Source organism: Chenopodium album, chromosome 19 (genome assembly GCF_948465745.1).
Source record: "Chenopodium album chromosome 19, dcCheAlbu1.1, whole genome shotgun sequence".
Lineage (NCBI taxonomy): Eukaryota > Viridiplantae > Streptophyta > Magnoliopsida > Caryophyllales > Amaranthaceae > Chenopodium > Chenopodium album.
Window position 1 is genome coordinate 9,433,791 of NC_137852.1, and position 14,425 is coordinate 9,448,215.

At 35.7% G+C, this 14,425-nt stretch overlaps 2 protein-coding genes across 3 annotated transcripts; one reads left to right on the forward strand and one right to left on the reverse strand.

The window, feature by feature from the left end:
• The first annotated feature begins 2,804 nt into the window (after positions 1-2,804).
• LOC145595904 (UDP-sulfoquinovose synthase, chloroplastic-like) lies at positions 2,805-6,533 on the forward strand. 2 transcript variants are annotated; one of them, XM_081652334.1, is made up of 3 exons: positions 2,805-2,981; positions 4,044-5,125; positions 5,917-6,533. In XM_081652334.1, the coding sequence occupies exons 2-3, from the start codon at positions 4,079-4,081 to the stop codon at positions 6,316-6,318; spliced, it is 1,449 nt and encodes a 482-aa protein (XP_081508460.1). In that variant the 5' UTR covers positions 2,805-2,981; positions 4,044-4,078; the 3' UTR covers positions 6,319-6,533. The 2 variants fall into 2 exon arrangements, with proteins under 2 accessions (XP_081508460.1, XP_081508461.1); XM_081652335.1 differs by having other exon boundaries at positions 4,055-5,125.
• An 862-nt stretch (positions 6,534-7,395) lies between these two features.
• On the reverse strand, positions 7,396-13,424 carry LOC145594786 (putative uncharacterized protein YDL057W). Its single transcript, XM_081651120.1, has 7 exons — positions 13,339-13,424; positions 11,480-11,598; positions 10,813-10,895; positions 10,000-10,121; positions 9,163-9,327; positions 8,752-8,845; positions 7,396-7,943 (listed from the first exon to the last, which is right to left on the reverse strand). The coding sequence occupies exons 1-7, from the start codon at positions 13,418-13,420 to the stop codon at positions 7,715-7,717; spliced, it is 894 nt and encodes a 297-aa protein (XP_081507246.1). The 5' UTR covers positions 13,421-13,424; the 3' UTR covers positions 7,396-7,714.
• Between the last annotated feature and the right edge of the window lie 1,001 nt (positions 13,425-14,425).

Here is a 14,425-nt window from a genome sequence, read left to right on the forward strand (position 1 = left end):
GCCCAAAGGTGGTGTTTTTTTTGACAAATTTTCCATTAAAATAAGCAATCTTTTGTTAAACTAAAAATAAGTAGACTTTTATAGAGGATATTCCAAAAATGAGTAATGACCCGTTCGTTTTGGGGTTAACCAATTGCTTGGGTTAATTATGCCATGTTTCATGATTTGATTTGATCATCTATGAAATTTAATTAATATTAGTTTATAACTAAGGCTAATATTTAGTCAACTTTGAAAATCAGACTATATCAAATCAGATCAGAAAAAATTCAAATCAAATCAGATGATCTAATATACTAAATGTTACCATGTCATGAAATGATGAAGTGGCACTAGAAAAAGATAATTGTTATTTAATTGAAATCGTTAGTCGAGATGAAATTGAGATTCACTATTTAATTTTGGCAAATTGGTCTCAACATACTAAACTATATAGGTTGGGTGCACTCAGGCCAACACCCCCAAACTTTAATAGTCACTAGAACATACACCACCAACTGTTGATTAGGTTACAACATGCACTATTAATAAGTATTTTTTGGCACTCAAACTGAGACATTTTTAATGATTAAAGGGTAAGCAACAAAAGGATACTTCAGGTCATCAAATGAAACACCTAAACCAAACTGTATTTATAACCTAAACTAACGTAAAACAAATTTAGGGCAAGTAGAGGATTGTATCCACCAAGAAATGACTAATTTAATTAGATGAACACCGAACATGCCAAACGACTATCAGCTAATTCGGTCACAAGATTGGTTGTTAATTAGTGAAGTACTTTGCGATTAAATTGCATGCACTAAGGGAGATGATATTGTCGGGAAGAGACGGGATTCAATAACAACCAAACCAATGAATTCAAATCACCAATTTGGAAAGAACATGAGCACACTTGGGCAATAAAATGGGAACTCAATGCATGTCGCCTTCTTTCAAAGTCACTACACTAAGCATTTCTTAAACCAAACAACTAACACGATAGGAAACAAAGCCTCAATGAAAAGAAGTGGATTTCTAGCTGAAATTTATCATTCGATCCAATATAACATGAAGTACAAATAACTATATTTCTCACCTAATTATCATACTAAATAAAGCATTCTATTCATTGAAACCAGTCAACCACAAGTCCAAAATCATGAAGTGAATATAGTCGAATTGCACATAGAGAATATATACTCACTACCAAACCCCACCTTTCGATGCAAGATTATTGAAATGACGACACATGAGCATAAAGTTGGTCACCAAAATGCACTGTAATCATTCTACTCAAGAGTAAACAACTGCAACCTATATAGATCGAACATAGAATGATAAAAATATCCAAAATGATCAACCACTTGGTTATGTTTTCACAAGCCCTAGCTAAAAGACTACTCAAACACCATGGTGTAGCACATCTAAACAATAAAATCTCAAGTTATCTTGAAATTTAAAAGTTGAGTGAAGTAGTAAAATAGAGATAGATTAAATATTCATGCAAGAATAATTAGCAAGGATTAAGAGAGAATTAACATTTCTCTTTACAAAAAAAAAAAAAAAAGAGAGAATTAACATTATTCACAAAATATATAAAATCATAAGTTGAACGAGAGATATATAGAGAGGAGGAAGATGTTTCTAAAATTGGAGTTCCAAGTTTGGGAAATGTAAGCAATAAGGTCTCTACCTTTAAACAAACCAATCACTAATTCCAATTAGAGATGTCAATTCGAGTGATTGGATCAGATTGGGTGTGGTCAGATCTAATTTCAAACCTTTTTTTTTAAAAAAAAAAAATAAATAAAAAAAAATTGGTAAGAAAAAAGACCTTGATCAGTCTCTTAACCCGACCTCCCGAATTTTTTTGTCCAATATTTGCTGGGTAGACACTTGAGAATTGAGGGTAGAGCTGTAGATGGGAGGGTAAGGGAATCCCTACCCGTACCTCCAAGACTCCAAGTACCATCACTTGGTAAGATTCGAACTTCAAACTTCTAGGATCTAAGGTAAGAACTAGTGAACCAACACTTTATTGGTACAAGACTACTAGTATTACAAATTAGAAATTTACGGTTACTCAAAAAAAAAAAAAAAAAAAAAATTGCTGTCCTATAATACATGACACAGTCAAGCATTACACAGATATTAATGCACTGGTTTGACTTTATTTTTATATAATTAAATATTAATGAAAATTATTTTTATATAATTAAATATTAATGAAAATTATTTTTAAAATTATATTATGAAACTTTATACTCTTTTCGTATTTTAATAAGTGTTGGGGGCGAGGCGGTTGCGGGAAAGGGAGGGGAAGGGTTCCGGTGGGTAGGGGGTGGTGGTGCGACGCGGCTGGTGGTTTCGGGGAGGGGTGCGGTGAGGTGGGGGGAAGGGGGTGGTGGCGCAGGGGTGGTGCGGGGGTGGTGGCTGGGTAGTTTAGGTTTTTCCTTTTTTTATTTTATTTTTATTTTTTATTTATTTTTTTTAGTTTTTTTTTATTTATTTTTATTTTTTTTATTTTTTTGGGCCAATAATAACACGACACATGTCATTATGGACCCACTTAACGGATTCCGTTCAGTGGTAGCAAAATTTAAAAAAAGGGCAAGTGTTAGGTAGCAAAATAAAATAAAAGTTTTGATAGGTAGCAAAGTTGAAATTAAGGTGTTTATGAGATAACAAAGTCAAAATTTCCAAAAATTAATGCAAGAATAGTGGAAAAAAAAAGTCCAACGTCTGATGTATTGGGGACGAAGGGAGTATTACGGTATTACCTACAAATTTACATAATAGATGATGTACTCCGTAGAAATTACTGTATTTATCAGAAAAGAAATAAGATATGAGGAATATCCTGCAATATTCTTAGATACTCGATTTTTTCAGATAATTAAGCTCTAAAGCTACGAAATTCATGTGATTTTCCTACTCAATTACCCACTTATTCTCTCTCAACTTCAGAAATTTTGCTCTGATTTCTAATTTTATACCAGGTATTATTTCCTTCTCTAAACTTGTTAATTATACCATAATTGAAGCTTTTTAATCCAATTATCTTGACAAATTTAAGCTATGATGTGTTGTTACTTTAATTCAGATTAGTTGAAAATGTAATGGGTTGTTGAAAGATCTGTGATTTATGAGTTTTTTGTTGTCATTTGTTTATGCCTGCTATGTGTTTGCTAATTTGTCTGTGTGAAAAAGGTTCCAAATGCTCGTTTTTTTTTTCTGTAGTTTGTGCTGCTGAAACTGTGTAATTCCGTAGGATGTTGTTTGGATTGCAAAAAGGGTTCTTTTTTCATTGATTGAATCGTAGCTTGTCTATTGGGGGTTATAATGGATGTCCTTTGAATTGCAAGGGGTTCTTTTTGAGATCATCTAAATTGCAGATTGTCAGTTGGGGTTTCGATAAATTGGAGGGTAAATTGCCTTTTTTTCACTTCGAAATATGTATGCATGAACAAGATAGGAAACTTTCAGTGATCAAATTTGTAATTTTGTCAGTAGTTTTCTTAAATTTTGCCATTTTTGCTGCTTGAATTGTTATTTTGAATAGGGTTAGATGGTTCCTTGCAGTATATTTGGTAGCCATAGTAGGATTGAAGCATGTAGCTTAAGAGTTATGGGTGTATTTTGTTATTCATTACTCTCAAAAAAAAAAAGAGAATCGAGCCATAGTAGTTTCTATATAAAGAGAGTTAAAGGGAGCATGACTGCATGTTAGATGACGGGCTTGTGTTAGAGAATTGCATTTGTTTGTACTCTGTACTAATTATTTCATTCATAATTGTTTATTAATTTTTGGATGCCCCAAAGTGTTATTTTGCCTTATGTTATTGTTGAGTTTTGACTATTGTTGAAAACTTGAAGTTCATGTTATTATTTCCGGAAGGTATTTATTTTTCATGTTATCCTTTGTATATCTCTTTAAAAATACAAAATATAAATTTTTGTACTTGCACAAGAGTTCCTGGTTTTTGAAATTTTGTTCGAAATATGAAATGTGTTTTTATCTTATCAAGTACTCCATATAATTTTCCCCCCTTTAATTGTAGGTTTTTTGCAGATTGGTGGAGATCCATTTGTCAGCATGGCTCATCTACTTTCAACTTCTTGCTCCATGAAAGTATCTCCTAGTGAGAAACATTCCTCCAGATGTTGGAACGTAGGGTTGACAAATTGTCCCATGTCATTTACTCCACAAACTTCAAAGTCAGCATTTAAAAGGCTTGTTCACCAAGGAGTTAAAACACAAAAACTATATGTTGTTCGTGCTACCACTGTACCTTTAAACCAGGAAACTAAAGCTCAATCTGGCTCTAGCTCCTTCGAGAACAAAGGAAATTCATCTGGTCGCAAGCGAGTTATGGTTATAGGTGGAGATGGATATTGTGGTTGGGCAACAGCCCTTCACCTATCCAATAAAAACTATGAGGTTGCCATTGTTGACAACCTTGTTCGTCGGCTATTTGACCACCAACTTGGTCTTGATTCCTTGACCCCTATCGCCTCCATTCAAGACCGCATACGCCGCTGGCAGTCCTTAACTGGTAAAACCATTGAACTTCATGTTGGTGATATCTGTGACTTTGAGTTCTTAGCAGAAACCTTTAAGTCATTTGAGCCTGATGCTGTTGTCCACTTTGGAGAGCAACGATCTGCCCCATATTCTATGATTGACCGTTCAAGAGCTGTATACACTCAGCATAACAATGTTATTGGGACTCTTAATGTTCTGTTTGCCATAAAGGAGTTCAGGGAAGAATGTCATCTGGTAAAGCTGGGAACTATGGGTGAATATGGAACTCCAAATATTGATATTGAAGAAGGTTTTATAACAATCACTCACAACGGTAGAACAGATACTTTACCTTACCCCAAGCAGGCTAGCTCCTTCTATCATTTGAGCAAGGTCCATGATTCACATAATATAGCGTTTACATGCAAGGCTTGGGGTATTCGAGCAACTGATTTGAATCAAGGTGTGGTCTACGGTGTGATGACAGATGAAACTGCAATGCATGAAGAATTATGTAACAGGTTTGACTATGATGCTGTTTTTGGGACTGCATTAAATCGATTTTGTGTTCAGGCTGCTGTCGGTCATCCTCTTACAGTCTATGGCAAAGGGGGTCAGGTAATATTCTGTGATTTGCTCTCTAATAAGTGTTTTATCTTTTTGTAGGCTACTGTATGAAACAGGTTTTAAATTTTGAATTGACTAACTTGTCTGAAAACATTTTCTCGTTAGGCACGTAATTGGTTATGTAAGGATAAAAAAAAAAAAGCTCACAACCCTTTAAATATTGAAATAATGGTACTGTAGTCCATATTAGCATTTAGGTTCTAATTGCCAAAATCTAAACCACTATGCAGCCTGTTGGATACTTGAAACATATCTTTGATTTTCACATTTGGTGGATTCCATATGTAGAGGTTTTGAGTCCCTGACTCAGGTACTTTCTCGGTCTGGAGTGGCCAAAACCTTGGACAGATCCAAAAAGATTGATCTTGGTGGGTTATAAGCTTCTTTCTGTCATCTGTAAATTGCATAAATACAGTCTTTTCCTGTGTTTGCTTTCTTTGATTAAGGAAGCAATCAATGTATCTTGTTAGCGAAGTCCATAGGTGCTAAACAATGTATTACTTTTATTTACCCCAAATGAAGAGTTTTGTCTTTTTTCTTAGTATGTGACATGCCAAACAGAAATTTTTCAGGCATCAAGTATTTTAAGTTTGATAATAGAATTTACGGAGTATGAATTGACTCCCACCGTCATTAAAGCAAAGTTTGTGGAATATTAGAGATGATTGTTTAAGAAAGGAGGAGAATGATACGATTGATACCTGTACACGTTCCTTTTTGTAGCCTTTTTGAAATACTAGCATAGATGTAATTCTAACGTTCTTTGCATTTAAATGTTTCAGACCAGGGGATATCTTGATATAAGAGATACCGTGCAATGTGTAGAGTTGGCCATTGCAAACCCTGCAAAACTTGGTGAATTTAGAGTCTTCAATCAATTCACCGAGCAGTTTTCAGTAAGAGAACTTGCTGCACTCGTAACAAAAGCAGGAGAAAAACTTGGGCTTAGTGTTGAAACCACCTCAGTGCCTAACCCAAGAGTTGAGGCAGAGGAGCATTACTACAATGCTAAGCATACTAAACTCGTTGAACTAGGTCTCAAACCACACCTTCTATCAGACTCACTCCTAGACTCCGTGCTGAATTTTGCAATTCAATACAAAGATCGTGTTGACACGAAACAGATTATGCCAAGTGTCTCCTGGAAAAAGATCGGTGTCAAGCCACAAACTCTTCGAGCTTAATTTAAGAGTAAGACTGTAAGAGTACCTTTCAAGATTTTGCTGATCATTTGTGGTGACAATATTTTATCTGGTGTTGTTTTAGTCAACTAAGTTATTCTTACACAGAGTAAATTAGGAAGCTGTAGATGTGGAGCTTATGCTAGCATTTCAGGGTTCATATGCAGTTCTACAATGTATCTTTTTAATAGAAATGTGCTTCTGCTTGCTGTTGGTCACTGCTGTGGACATCAATGTCCCTGCTCCCTCTTATGTATGAATAAACGGTTTCTCAATAGCTTTGCTAAAGAAAAATGTTTTCATGAACAACTCGTGAACAAGCTTAATCAAAAGTTATTCAAGTACAAACATGAACCAATTTTCTATTATCTGCAAGACTGCAATTTAGAGTTGAGCAGTGTTCACTTTCTTGCTGTACGTGAACAAATAAATTACGTAATCTAAATAATGTTATTTACTTCATACTAATGACTAATTAAATTCTTTTGATGTATACTATCTTTATGTGGTTTGATCGACCAAAACCTATATACTTAATGTGCTAGACGCTAGTACTGCATTTCATCCTTTCTAATAATTCTGAACATATTTATCCTTTCTACTACGTATTTTATGGATGTAACAAACAAATATAGAAATTGTTGATAAGAGCTAAAAAACTGGCTTGTTAAAGTTCGGTTATTAATGAACTTCATGGAACACTTGAACAAGCTTGATCAAATGTTTCTCAAGTAAAAAACAAGCATGAACCAATTTTCCATACCATACTACCATAGTACTCTCGCCCTTGATGTCATGAACAAATCAACTGCACAATTGGAATAATGCTGTATACATAACAGCACATTCTCCTGATGTATGTTATATATGCTGCTCGACTGTTCTGCAGTTGTGGGCAGACTTGAGGCTCCTGGAAGTTTCAAGTCCGTTACACTGTTTTCTGATCAGCCATACCCATTTTTCGAGTCTGATAAACAATGCCCATTCTGAAATTTGACATTCATTCAGCTCTTGAGCCAAAAGTTGTAAAATCAAACAACACCTCAAATGGGGGCTATAAGGAATCAAGGATTTTTATCTTATCAATTACAGATTTCCAATGAGGCATCTTTTATGGATTACATTAGTGTCTTAAGAATACAATTCCTAGTTTTATAAATTCAATCATTCCTGGAAAGTTTGAAAAAATGGTCATACAATGTGTAAAAGCTTCAATGGATTACCCAACAGAAAAAAAAAAAAAAAAAAAAAAAAAAAAAAAAAAACAGAATACAGGTTATGAGCCGTAGAGTATTGTTCCCTGATTCTAGATCCTGGTGTACTAGAGTCTTCAATGTTCTGACCCCTTTTGCCTCCTGGTGTTTGTTGCGTTAGGCATACTCTGCTGTAAAGAAAACTATTAAAGCCGACCTCGTACAAGAGATGGTGAGTGCTTCATCCCGACGTTGCATTGACTCTGATCTCTGATAAAATCAAGAACTACTCGCATCAATTCTTTTTGATGCAAGGTATACTCGTGATCAGCCCCTTCTATAATTCGAAGCTCGTGATTGGTAATGTTTTTATCAAACTTCAAGGCGTCTTTAACAGGTACAATTTGGTCCATGGAACCGTGGACAGTCAAAACCCTGCAAGGAAGAGCTATTGCATTAGCAGATCTATCAAACACCAACCAGTCTTTGATAGAGGATGGTAGAACCTTAAAGTTTATACCGCCCAAAGCAGTAATGAAAACCACATGTGACTGAAGTATCCACAGTGACCAAGACACCTAAATTCTAATAATTTCTGAAGCAAAAGTAAACATGATAACCAAAGCCATCATTTCAGTGAGCAAATCCAGGAATGTATCCACAGTGACCAAGACACCTAAATTACCTGAAGCAAAAGTAAACGCGATAACCATAGCCATCATTCCAGTGACAACAAATCCAGGAACGTAAACAAGCAGTTTAATCAGTGCACAACGCAGGAGTAACAAGTTGTCTTAGATAATTAAACTGCACGGATCCACTAAACATTGACAGCAATTTCAGACATTTTAAAGATGATGATATTTGGTAAATGGTAAATTGGTAAGTAGGCAGATTATACATATGCATCATCTGTACAACATCAAAGAATAAAAGAAAAGTCTGAACGCTTAAGCTCCGGCAAGTCGATCAGTACTTGCTCTCTCCATAGTTTGTGCTAATTGCTTAAATATATCGATTTACAACCATTGTCACCGACAACTGCTGAACTGCACTAAACTTTCAGAACTCAGTTGCATACTAATCCACCTCTTGTCTAGGATCTTAGAGTGCATTTCACGTTAAAGTAAAGGAGACAATAGGAAATCAAAAGGCACACTGATATAAAGAAAGACAAAACCTTCAATGACCCTTTAATAAGAATTATGAATCGATTGCTGATATAAACGGAGCCTTAACTGACCTGCAGTTCTCAGGTATTAAGTGGCATGCTGCTCGAACATCCGTAGATAGACGATCCATTAAGCTCTCCTTAGTTACACGATACTGGAATTTTCCTGCAACAAGACACCACTACTCAGTGAACTTCAGTGCTGCCCACGGTTGGGAAAGTCAAGAAGTATGCACTCACTTTTTGTAAACACTTAACTTTCCGATGACTAGAAAGTAAAACATGATACATACAAGTATTAAAAGCTAAAAGACAGGGTATCTAGCTCCAATTTGCATAGTAGGGAGTGGGAGGCATGTAATACCAAGTAAAAAAAAAAAAGATGTTTCATGAGCAATATACAGGACAACCATTACAAAGAAATAGAAGAAATTTTAGCAACAAAAATCGCTTTATTTTGAACACTGTTTAACCTTAACTTACCACTTTTACCATAAACATCGATAAATCCAGTGCTCTCAATCCTTTCCAGAAAATTCTTGCCCAGGCGACCCTCAATGCCTTTTTCAAGATCAAAGCGGCCAGAGATATTTACAACTCTATGAACATCATGGTACTTAGCGGCATACAGCAGCACCACATTTCCACCTGCACGAACCTTTTTTAATCCCAGAGTTAAATTATGATACAGTTTGAAATTAGCAAAATAGAGCAGTGAATATAGCAATTTAAAAACCAAAAACCTAGCCCCAATAAATTAGAGTAAAACAAAGAAAGCTCATGAGTCATGACAAGTACGCCTGTACGGAGTATATTCATATTTTATTAGTTGGAAATGCTCTTTTAATAAGTTCCAAGCGTTCCCAAAATATAATTACATGTTCTAATAACAGATTAACAGGTTGACTAAGTTAATTTCTTTCTTTCTTTATGCTTCATCCCCCCCCCCCCCCCCAACACATACCCCACCCAGTACCTCACCCCAACACACAGACTCTGAAATGCAAGGTTGAATATTTACAACCAACACATGGAAGATGAGGAGGTACCATTTACGATATCTGAAATGCAAGGCTGAGATCAACATTTACTATATCTGCAACTTCCAATCCTATAAGCATATTGTTGAGCAGTACACAATGCAAGTCATTCATACTAAATTAATGTGACATCCATAAAGTACTTAAAACTCCATAGCTCAAATATAAGGAGACTTTAAATATGCTTCGTCAAATAAGCGACAATAAAGCAAAGTCCTTCCATACCCAATATCAATTTTTCGTAGCACTCAAGTCTAGAAATTAGATGTAGCATATAAACCTTTACTATGACCAATGATCGTGGTTATAACATGGCCAGTTCCGTGGAAATGTTGGACAACAGCACACAAGTCTTCAGCTTCTCTGCGATAGTTGCCATATCGAAATGAACCTTCACTTTCGCTACAAAAAGAGCACAGTAATCAATGTGTCATCTACATAAAACTTTTACCAAATTCAACCAAGAAATGTACCAACTAAGTTAATGATTCACTTATTGCCATATTGGCATATTGCACTAAAATTTCCAGGCCCCATTTGTATACTAAGTCCTGCTTAAAAAAGAGAGTAATGCAGTATTCAGAAAGCCACATCAAGGTATACAAATACAATACAGGCCACAGTTGTAAACATTTTTCCTCTCAACAATGTAGCTTGTGTGGGTCTAAAAACTCCAACGCTAGCGGAGACTGATAGAGTAGAGCGCATAGGATATACACATTTGTTTTTGCATCAAGAAGGGTGCAATGTAGAGTGAGCTTTTAGCCATTTCAAACAAATGTTACATATGAGTAGATTTCTTATCATCTTTGCATGAAGCAATTGAGATAAAAGAACCTTATTCACAGGAATCAAAGAATCTTCACAAAAGATCTCCAAACAAAATAAATCACTATTAGTTGCTATTGCTATACATCAATACATGAAATTTCTACTCTTACTGCTAAAAGCCCAAAGCATGCGTAATAATTATAGCTAATATATTTCTGCTTATTTTGTTGAGGGAAGGGGGAGTATTTCATTTTTTGGATACATCTTTCTTTTCTTCTTGTGTCAGAATAGACAAGTTGTATAAGGAGTTCACATAGCTCACCCATTTCCAGCAAAGTCAAAGCGGAAGGCACTCACTCCAATATTTCCTATAGCAGTAGCAAGGCTTACCATGGGAATGCGTTCCTGACATCAAGTTAAAAGAATGTTAATTGTGTTTCCAACAAATTTGGGTTTTCTTCAGTTAAACACAACAACAAAGCAATTCAATATTAAATTATTAATAGTCCGTCAAGAACATATCGGTTTACCATTGAACACAACACTGTTACCACAACTTAGCCACGAAACCCATAAGCTTATCTACATCTACAGCCTAAACATGATACTCTATAGAAGACTATCCAGGATGCATTTCTCAACCCATGACATATGACAATTGCGGCAGGAAAAAGACACAGACACAAGCATGAATGATGCAATGAACATGTAAAGTTGAAGTAATTAACATCAAGGCATAACAATGTTTCTTGTCTGTGATTGACTTTATCTCAATCAAAAGAACAAGTCCCACTATACAACATTCACTAGGCAATCTCTTAAAGCGATGGGGAAAATGCAATGCAGTACGGCAAAAGGCTTTAAAGGCAATGTTTAGGATATAGGCTTTTTGTTTTTTTTTTTGGAAGAAAGGATTTAGGCTCTGCATCTATAGCAATGATGTTCAGCTTAAAATATAGGTAGTCTTACTTCCGGTAGAAAATACTTACCTTCATGGACTTTATTCCATGGCACACAATTACCAGCTCCTTGGAACCTGTATCATGTAATATCCCCACTAGCTTTTCACCATGATGATTTAGTATGACAACCTTAGTTTGTACAGTCCCTACGTAGAATTATAGTAGAGATTTTACAATGGCAAGAAAGAAGAGATAATAGCTTTTGAACATATGACTAATACTAAAGATCGGGACTTTAAGCACAATAAAATAAACAGAAGAAAAAAAAACTGTATATTTATGAAAAGTACAACAAATTTTAGAAGTTTTCCCCAAAACTTATTTGAGCACATAGCGAATTAGTCCCCTACACTATAGAAGCTAGAACTAGCCATCATGAAGTAGATTTAGGTTTTGTTTATTATACTTATGTCAGCTACATATGGAAAGTCATTTTTCCATGTAAAATCCCTTACTAGGTCTACTCCAAGAATTTGACATCCACATTTTGTTTCCTTAGCTCCTTCACAACAACCCTCTTTCTCCAATTCTTTGTTTCTTTTGAAACTAAATTTCATAGTAGCTAATTAACCATGTGAACACATTTACATCCTTTACTGTCTTCTCCTACTTTTGCTCTTAATTTCTCTAGCCAATAACCAGCCTTTCCCATTACTATTACTCAAAATCTTTTCTCATCTTCTGGTATAAAACCAAACTTTGCCTAGAAAATGATGAGATAAAAACTCAATTATTGATTGGGTCTTTCCTACCACAGAGACTCTTAATGGTTATGTAGTGAATTAGTAATTTGATTGGACTAATATGTTCTGGAAAACAAATTGGCAAAGGAAATCAAAGTGACCAACCCCCCACTCCCATAAGCCAATTACTTCCTGTTCCAGTATGGCATCATCAAAAGCTGGATTTGTCACATATTCCCTGAGTTTGTTGCAATAAGACAGAGAAGGCCTAACGCCTAATGATCAAAGATGACAAAGAACCTAATGATCAAGATGACAAATAAGCTATAAATCATAGAAATCAAACAACAATTAGTTTAAGCAAAACTATCACTAAGAGCTTACTACTTAGAGTTGTTGGACGCTTTTCTGATTCATAACTTTCAAAATACTAACAGATCGAGTTGCTTCCAGCCTTCCGCACATCACATCCTTATTATCCTCAATTTACAAGAAACTCCTAGCCGCCCATAGAAATAATTCCGTGTTTAGCTGCCTTTTTAGTCTCAAAGTTAATGACTCAACAATTTGCAGTGTGATACGACCCCCTTCCGATTAGAATGGAAAGTAAAACTAGATTCAAACAATTTCCACTTGCCAATACCTATTACAAAATCCATGACCATTATCTTTAACTTCAATCATTTTCACTCACTCAGAATGATCACAAAAACTCCATGCTTCATTTCTAACAGATAAACTATGTCAACATTATCATTTGGCATTTAGGGTACAATACCCTTAAACATACTTCAGTATATATGCAATGCTTATACTATGTGAACTCACCAAAGGGTAATTAAACCAACAATTTGAATCAGTCATAAAACCATCACATATCATCAATTATAGCCAAACCCAGGTAAAAATGTTCATTGTCAATTGTAACAAATAAAGACTCCAATTTTACAGAAATTCCAATTAATATAGAATTTTATGATCATTTCAATCAAATTAGCCAGTATTGCATGGGCAAATCACTAAATTGTGATCCCAAATTAACATGAAATTTTCTAAAATTGAATTCAACTTAAATGAATGATTATAAAACCAAACCCCATAAAATTGAAAACAGAAAAACTCACAAATTTTTTGTAACATTGTACTGTAATTCTTAAGTTTAAGGTTAGAATTAAGCTGATAAAAACTATATAAATTACTTACTTTGAGAATGATTAGGCTGATTAATTCCAGCATTATCTTGCCCAACGGTCGAATTAGAGTCTTTGGGTTGATGATCAGCCATACTAGAGAAATTATTGGAGGCGAAAAGGTGTAAAAATTGGGCGAGAGATTTTGAGTGATGTGTTATGGTGGCCCGGCGGCCCGGCCTGACCCGTGCCCAACTTACTGTTCATAAAATCATACTACCTCCGGTCCACTTTACTTGCAACTATTTCCTTTTTCAGATGGTCCACATTACTTGCAACTTTCCAATTTATTTCCTTATATAGTAAATTTTTAAAGGCAAATTTACCAATTTACCCTTACTATTTTATTAATTCATCATTATTAGTTTACTAACAATATCAGATTAAAAACTAAAACTAATTAGTTAGATTAATCATTCCCACCAAAATTATACCCTAGCCCTTTAAATTCATCAACTCCCCAACTACCTCCATTGAATGCTCCTCATTCAATTCATCTGATGGATGAATTGGAGTACATTTATTCTGGAGAAATCTCCAGAATAAATCCCTCCAACATAAACCCTAGATCTAAAACTCTCTCTCCTCACTCGCCGTTTTCGAACCACTCTTTCTCTCTCTCTTTCTCTCTCTTAGTTTCTCTCTTACTTTCTCCTCTGTTTTCTCCTCTATTTCCCTCTCTGTTTCATCATTTCAACTGATTTCATGGCTTCCTCCTCTGAAAAGAAGGTAGACCTAACCTGCCATGAAACCCTTGAGTCCAGTGAGTCAAGCCGTCGGTCTGGAAGTGTGCTTTACAAGCCGCGGCGGGATACTGGTGTCATGAAACCAGTGCGACGCGCGTCTTTGATTGCTAGGAGGAGGATTCGAGGAGCGAAACTCGTGGAGCACTTGAGCGATGAGGAGGAGACACCACAGGTGGTGGTCTCTGAGGGGGTTACCCACCAAGAACCACCAGCTGAGGTGGTTGCTGAAGTTGAGGGTGTTGTCGGTGTTGCTGCTGGTGATTTTGCCTCACCAGTGGTCTCTGCGACCGGATCTGCTATAGGGGAGACGAACCCCCCAGATCTGGAGGCTGCTGAGGTGGTTCAGCCACCAGA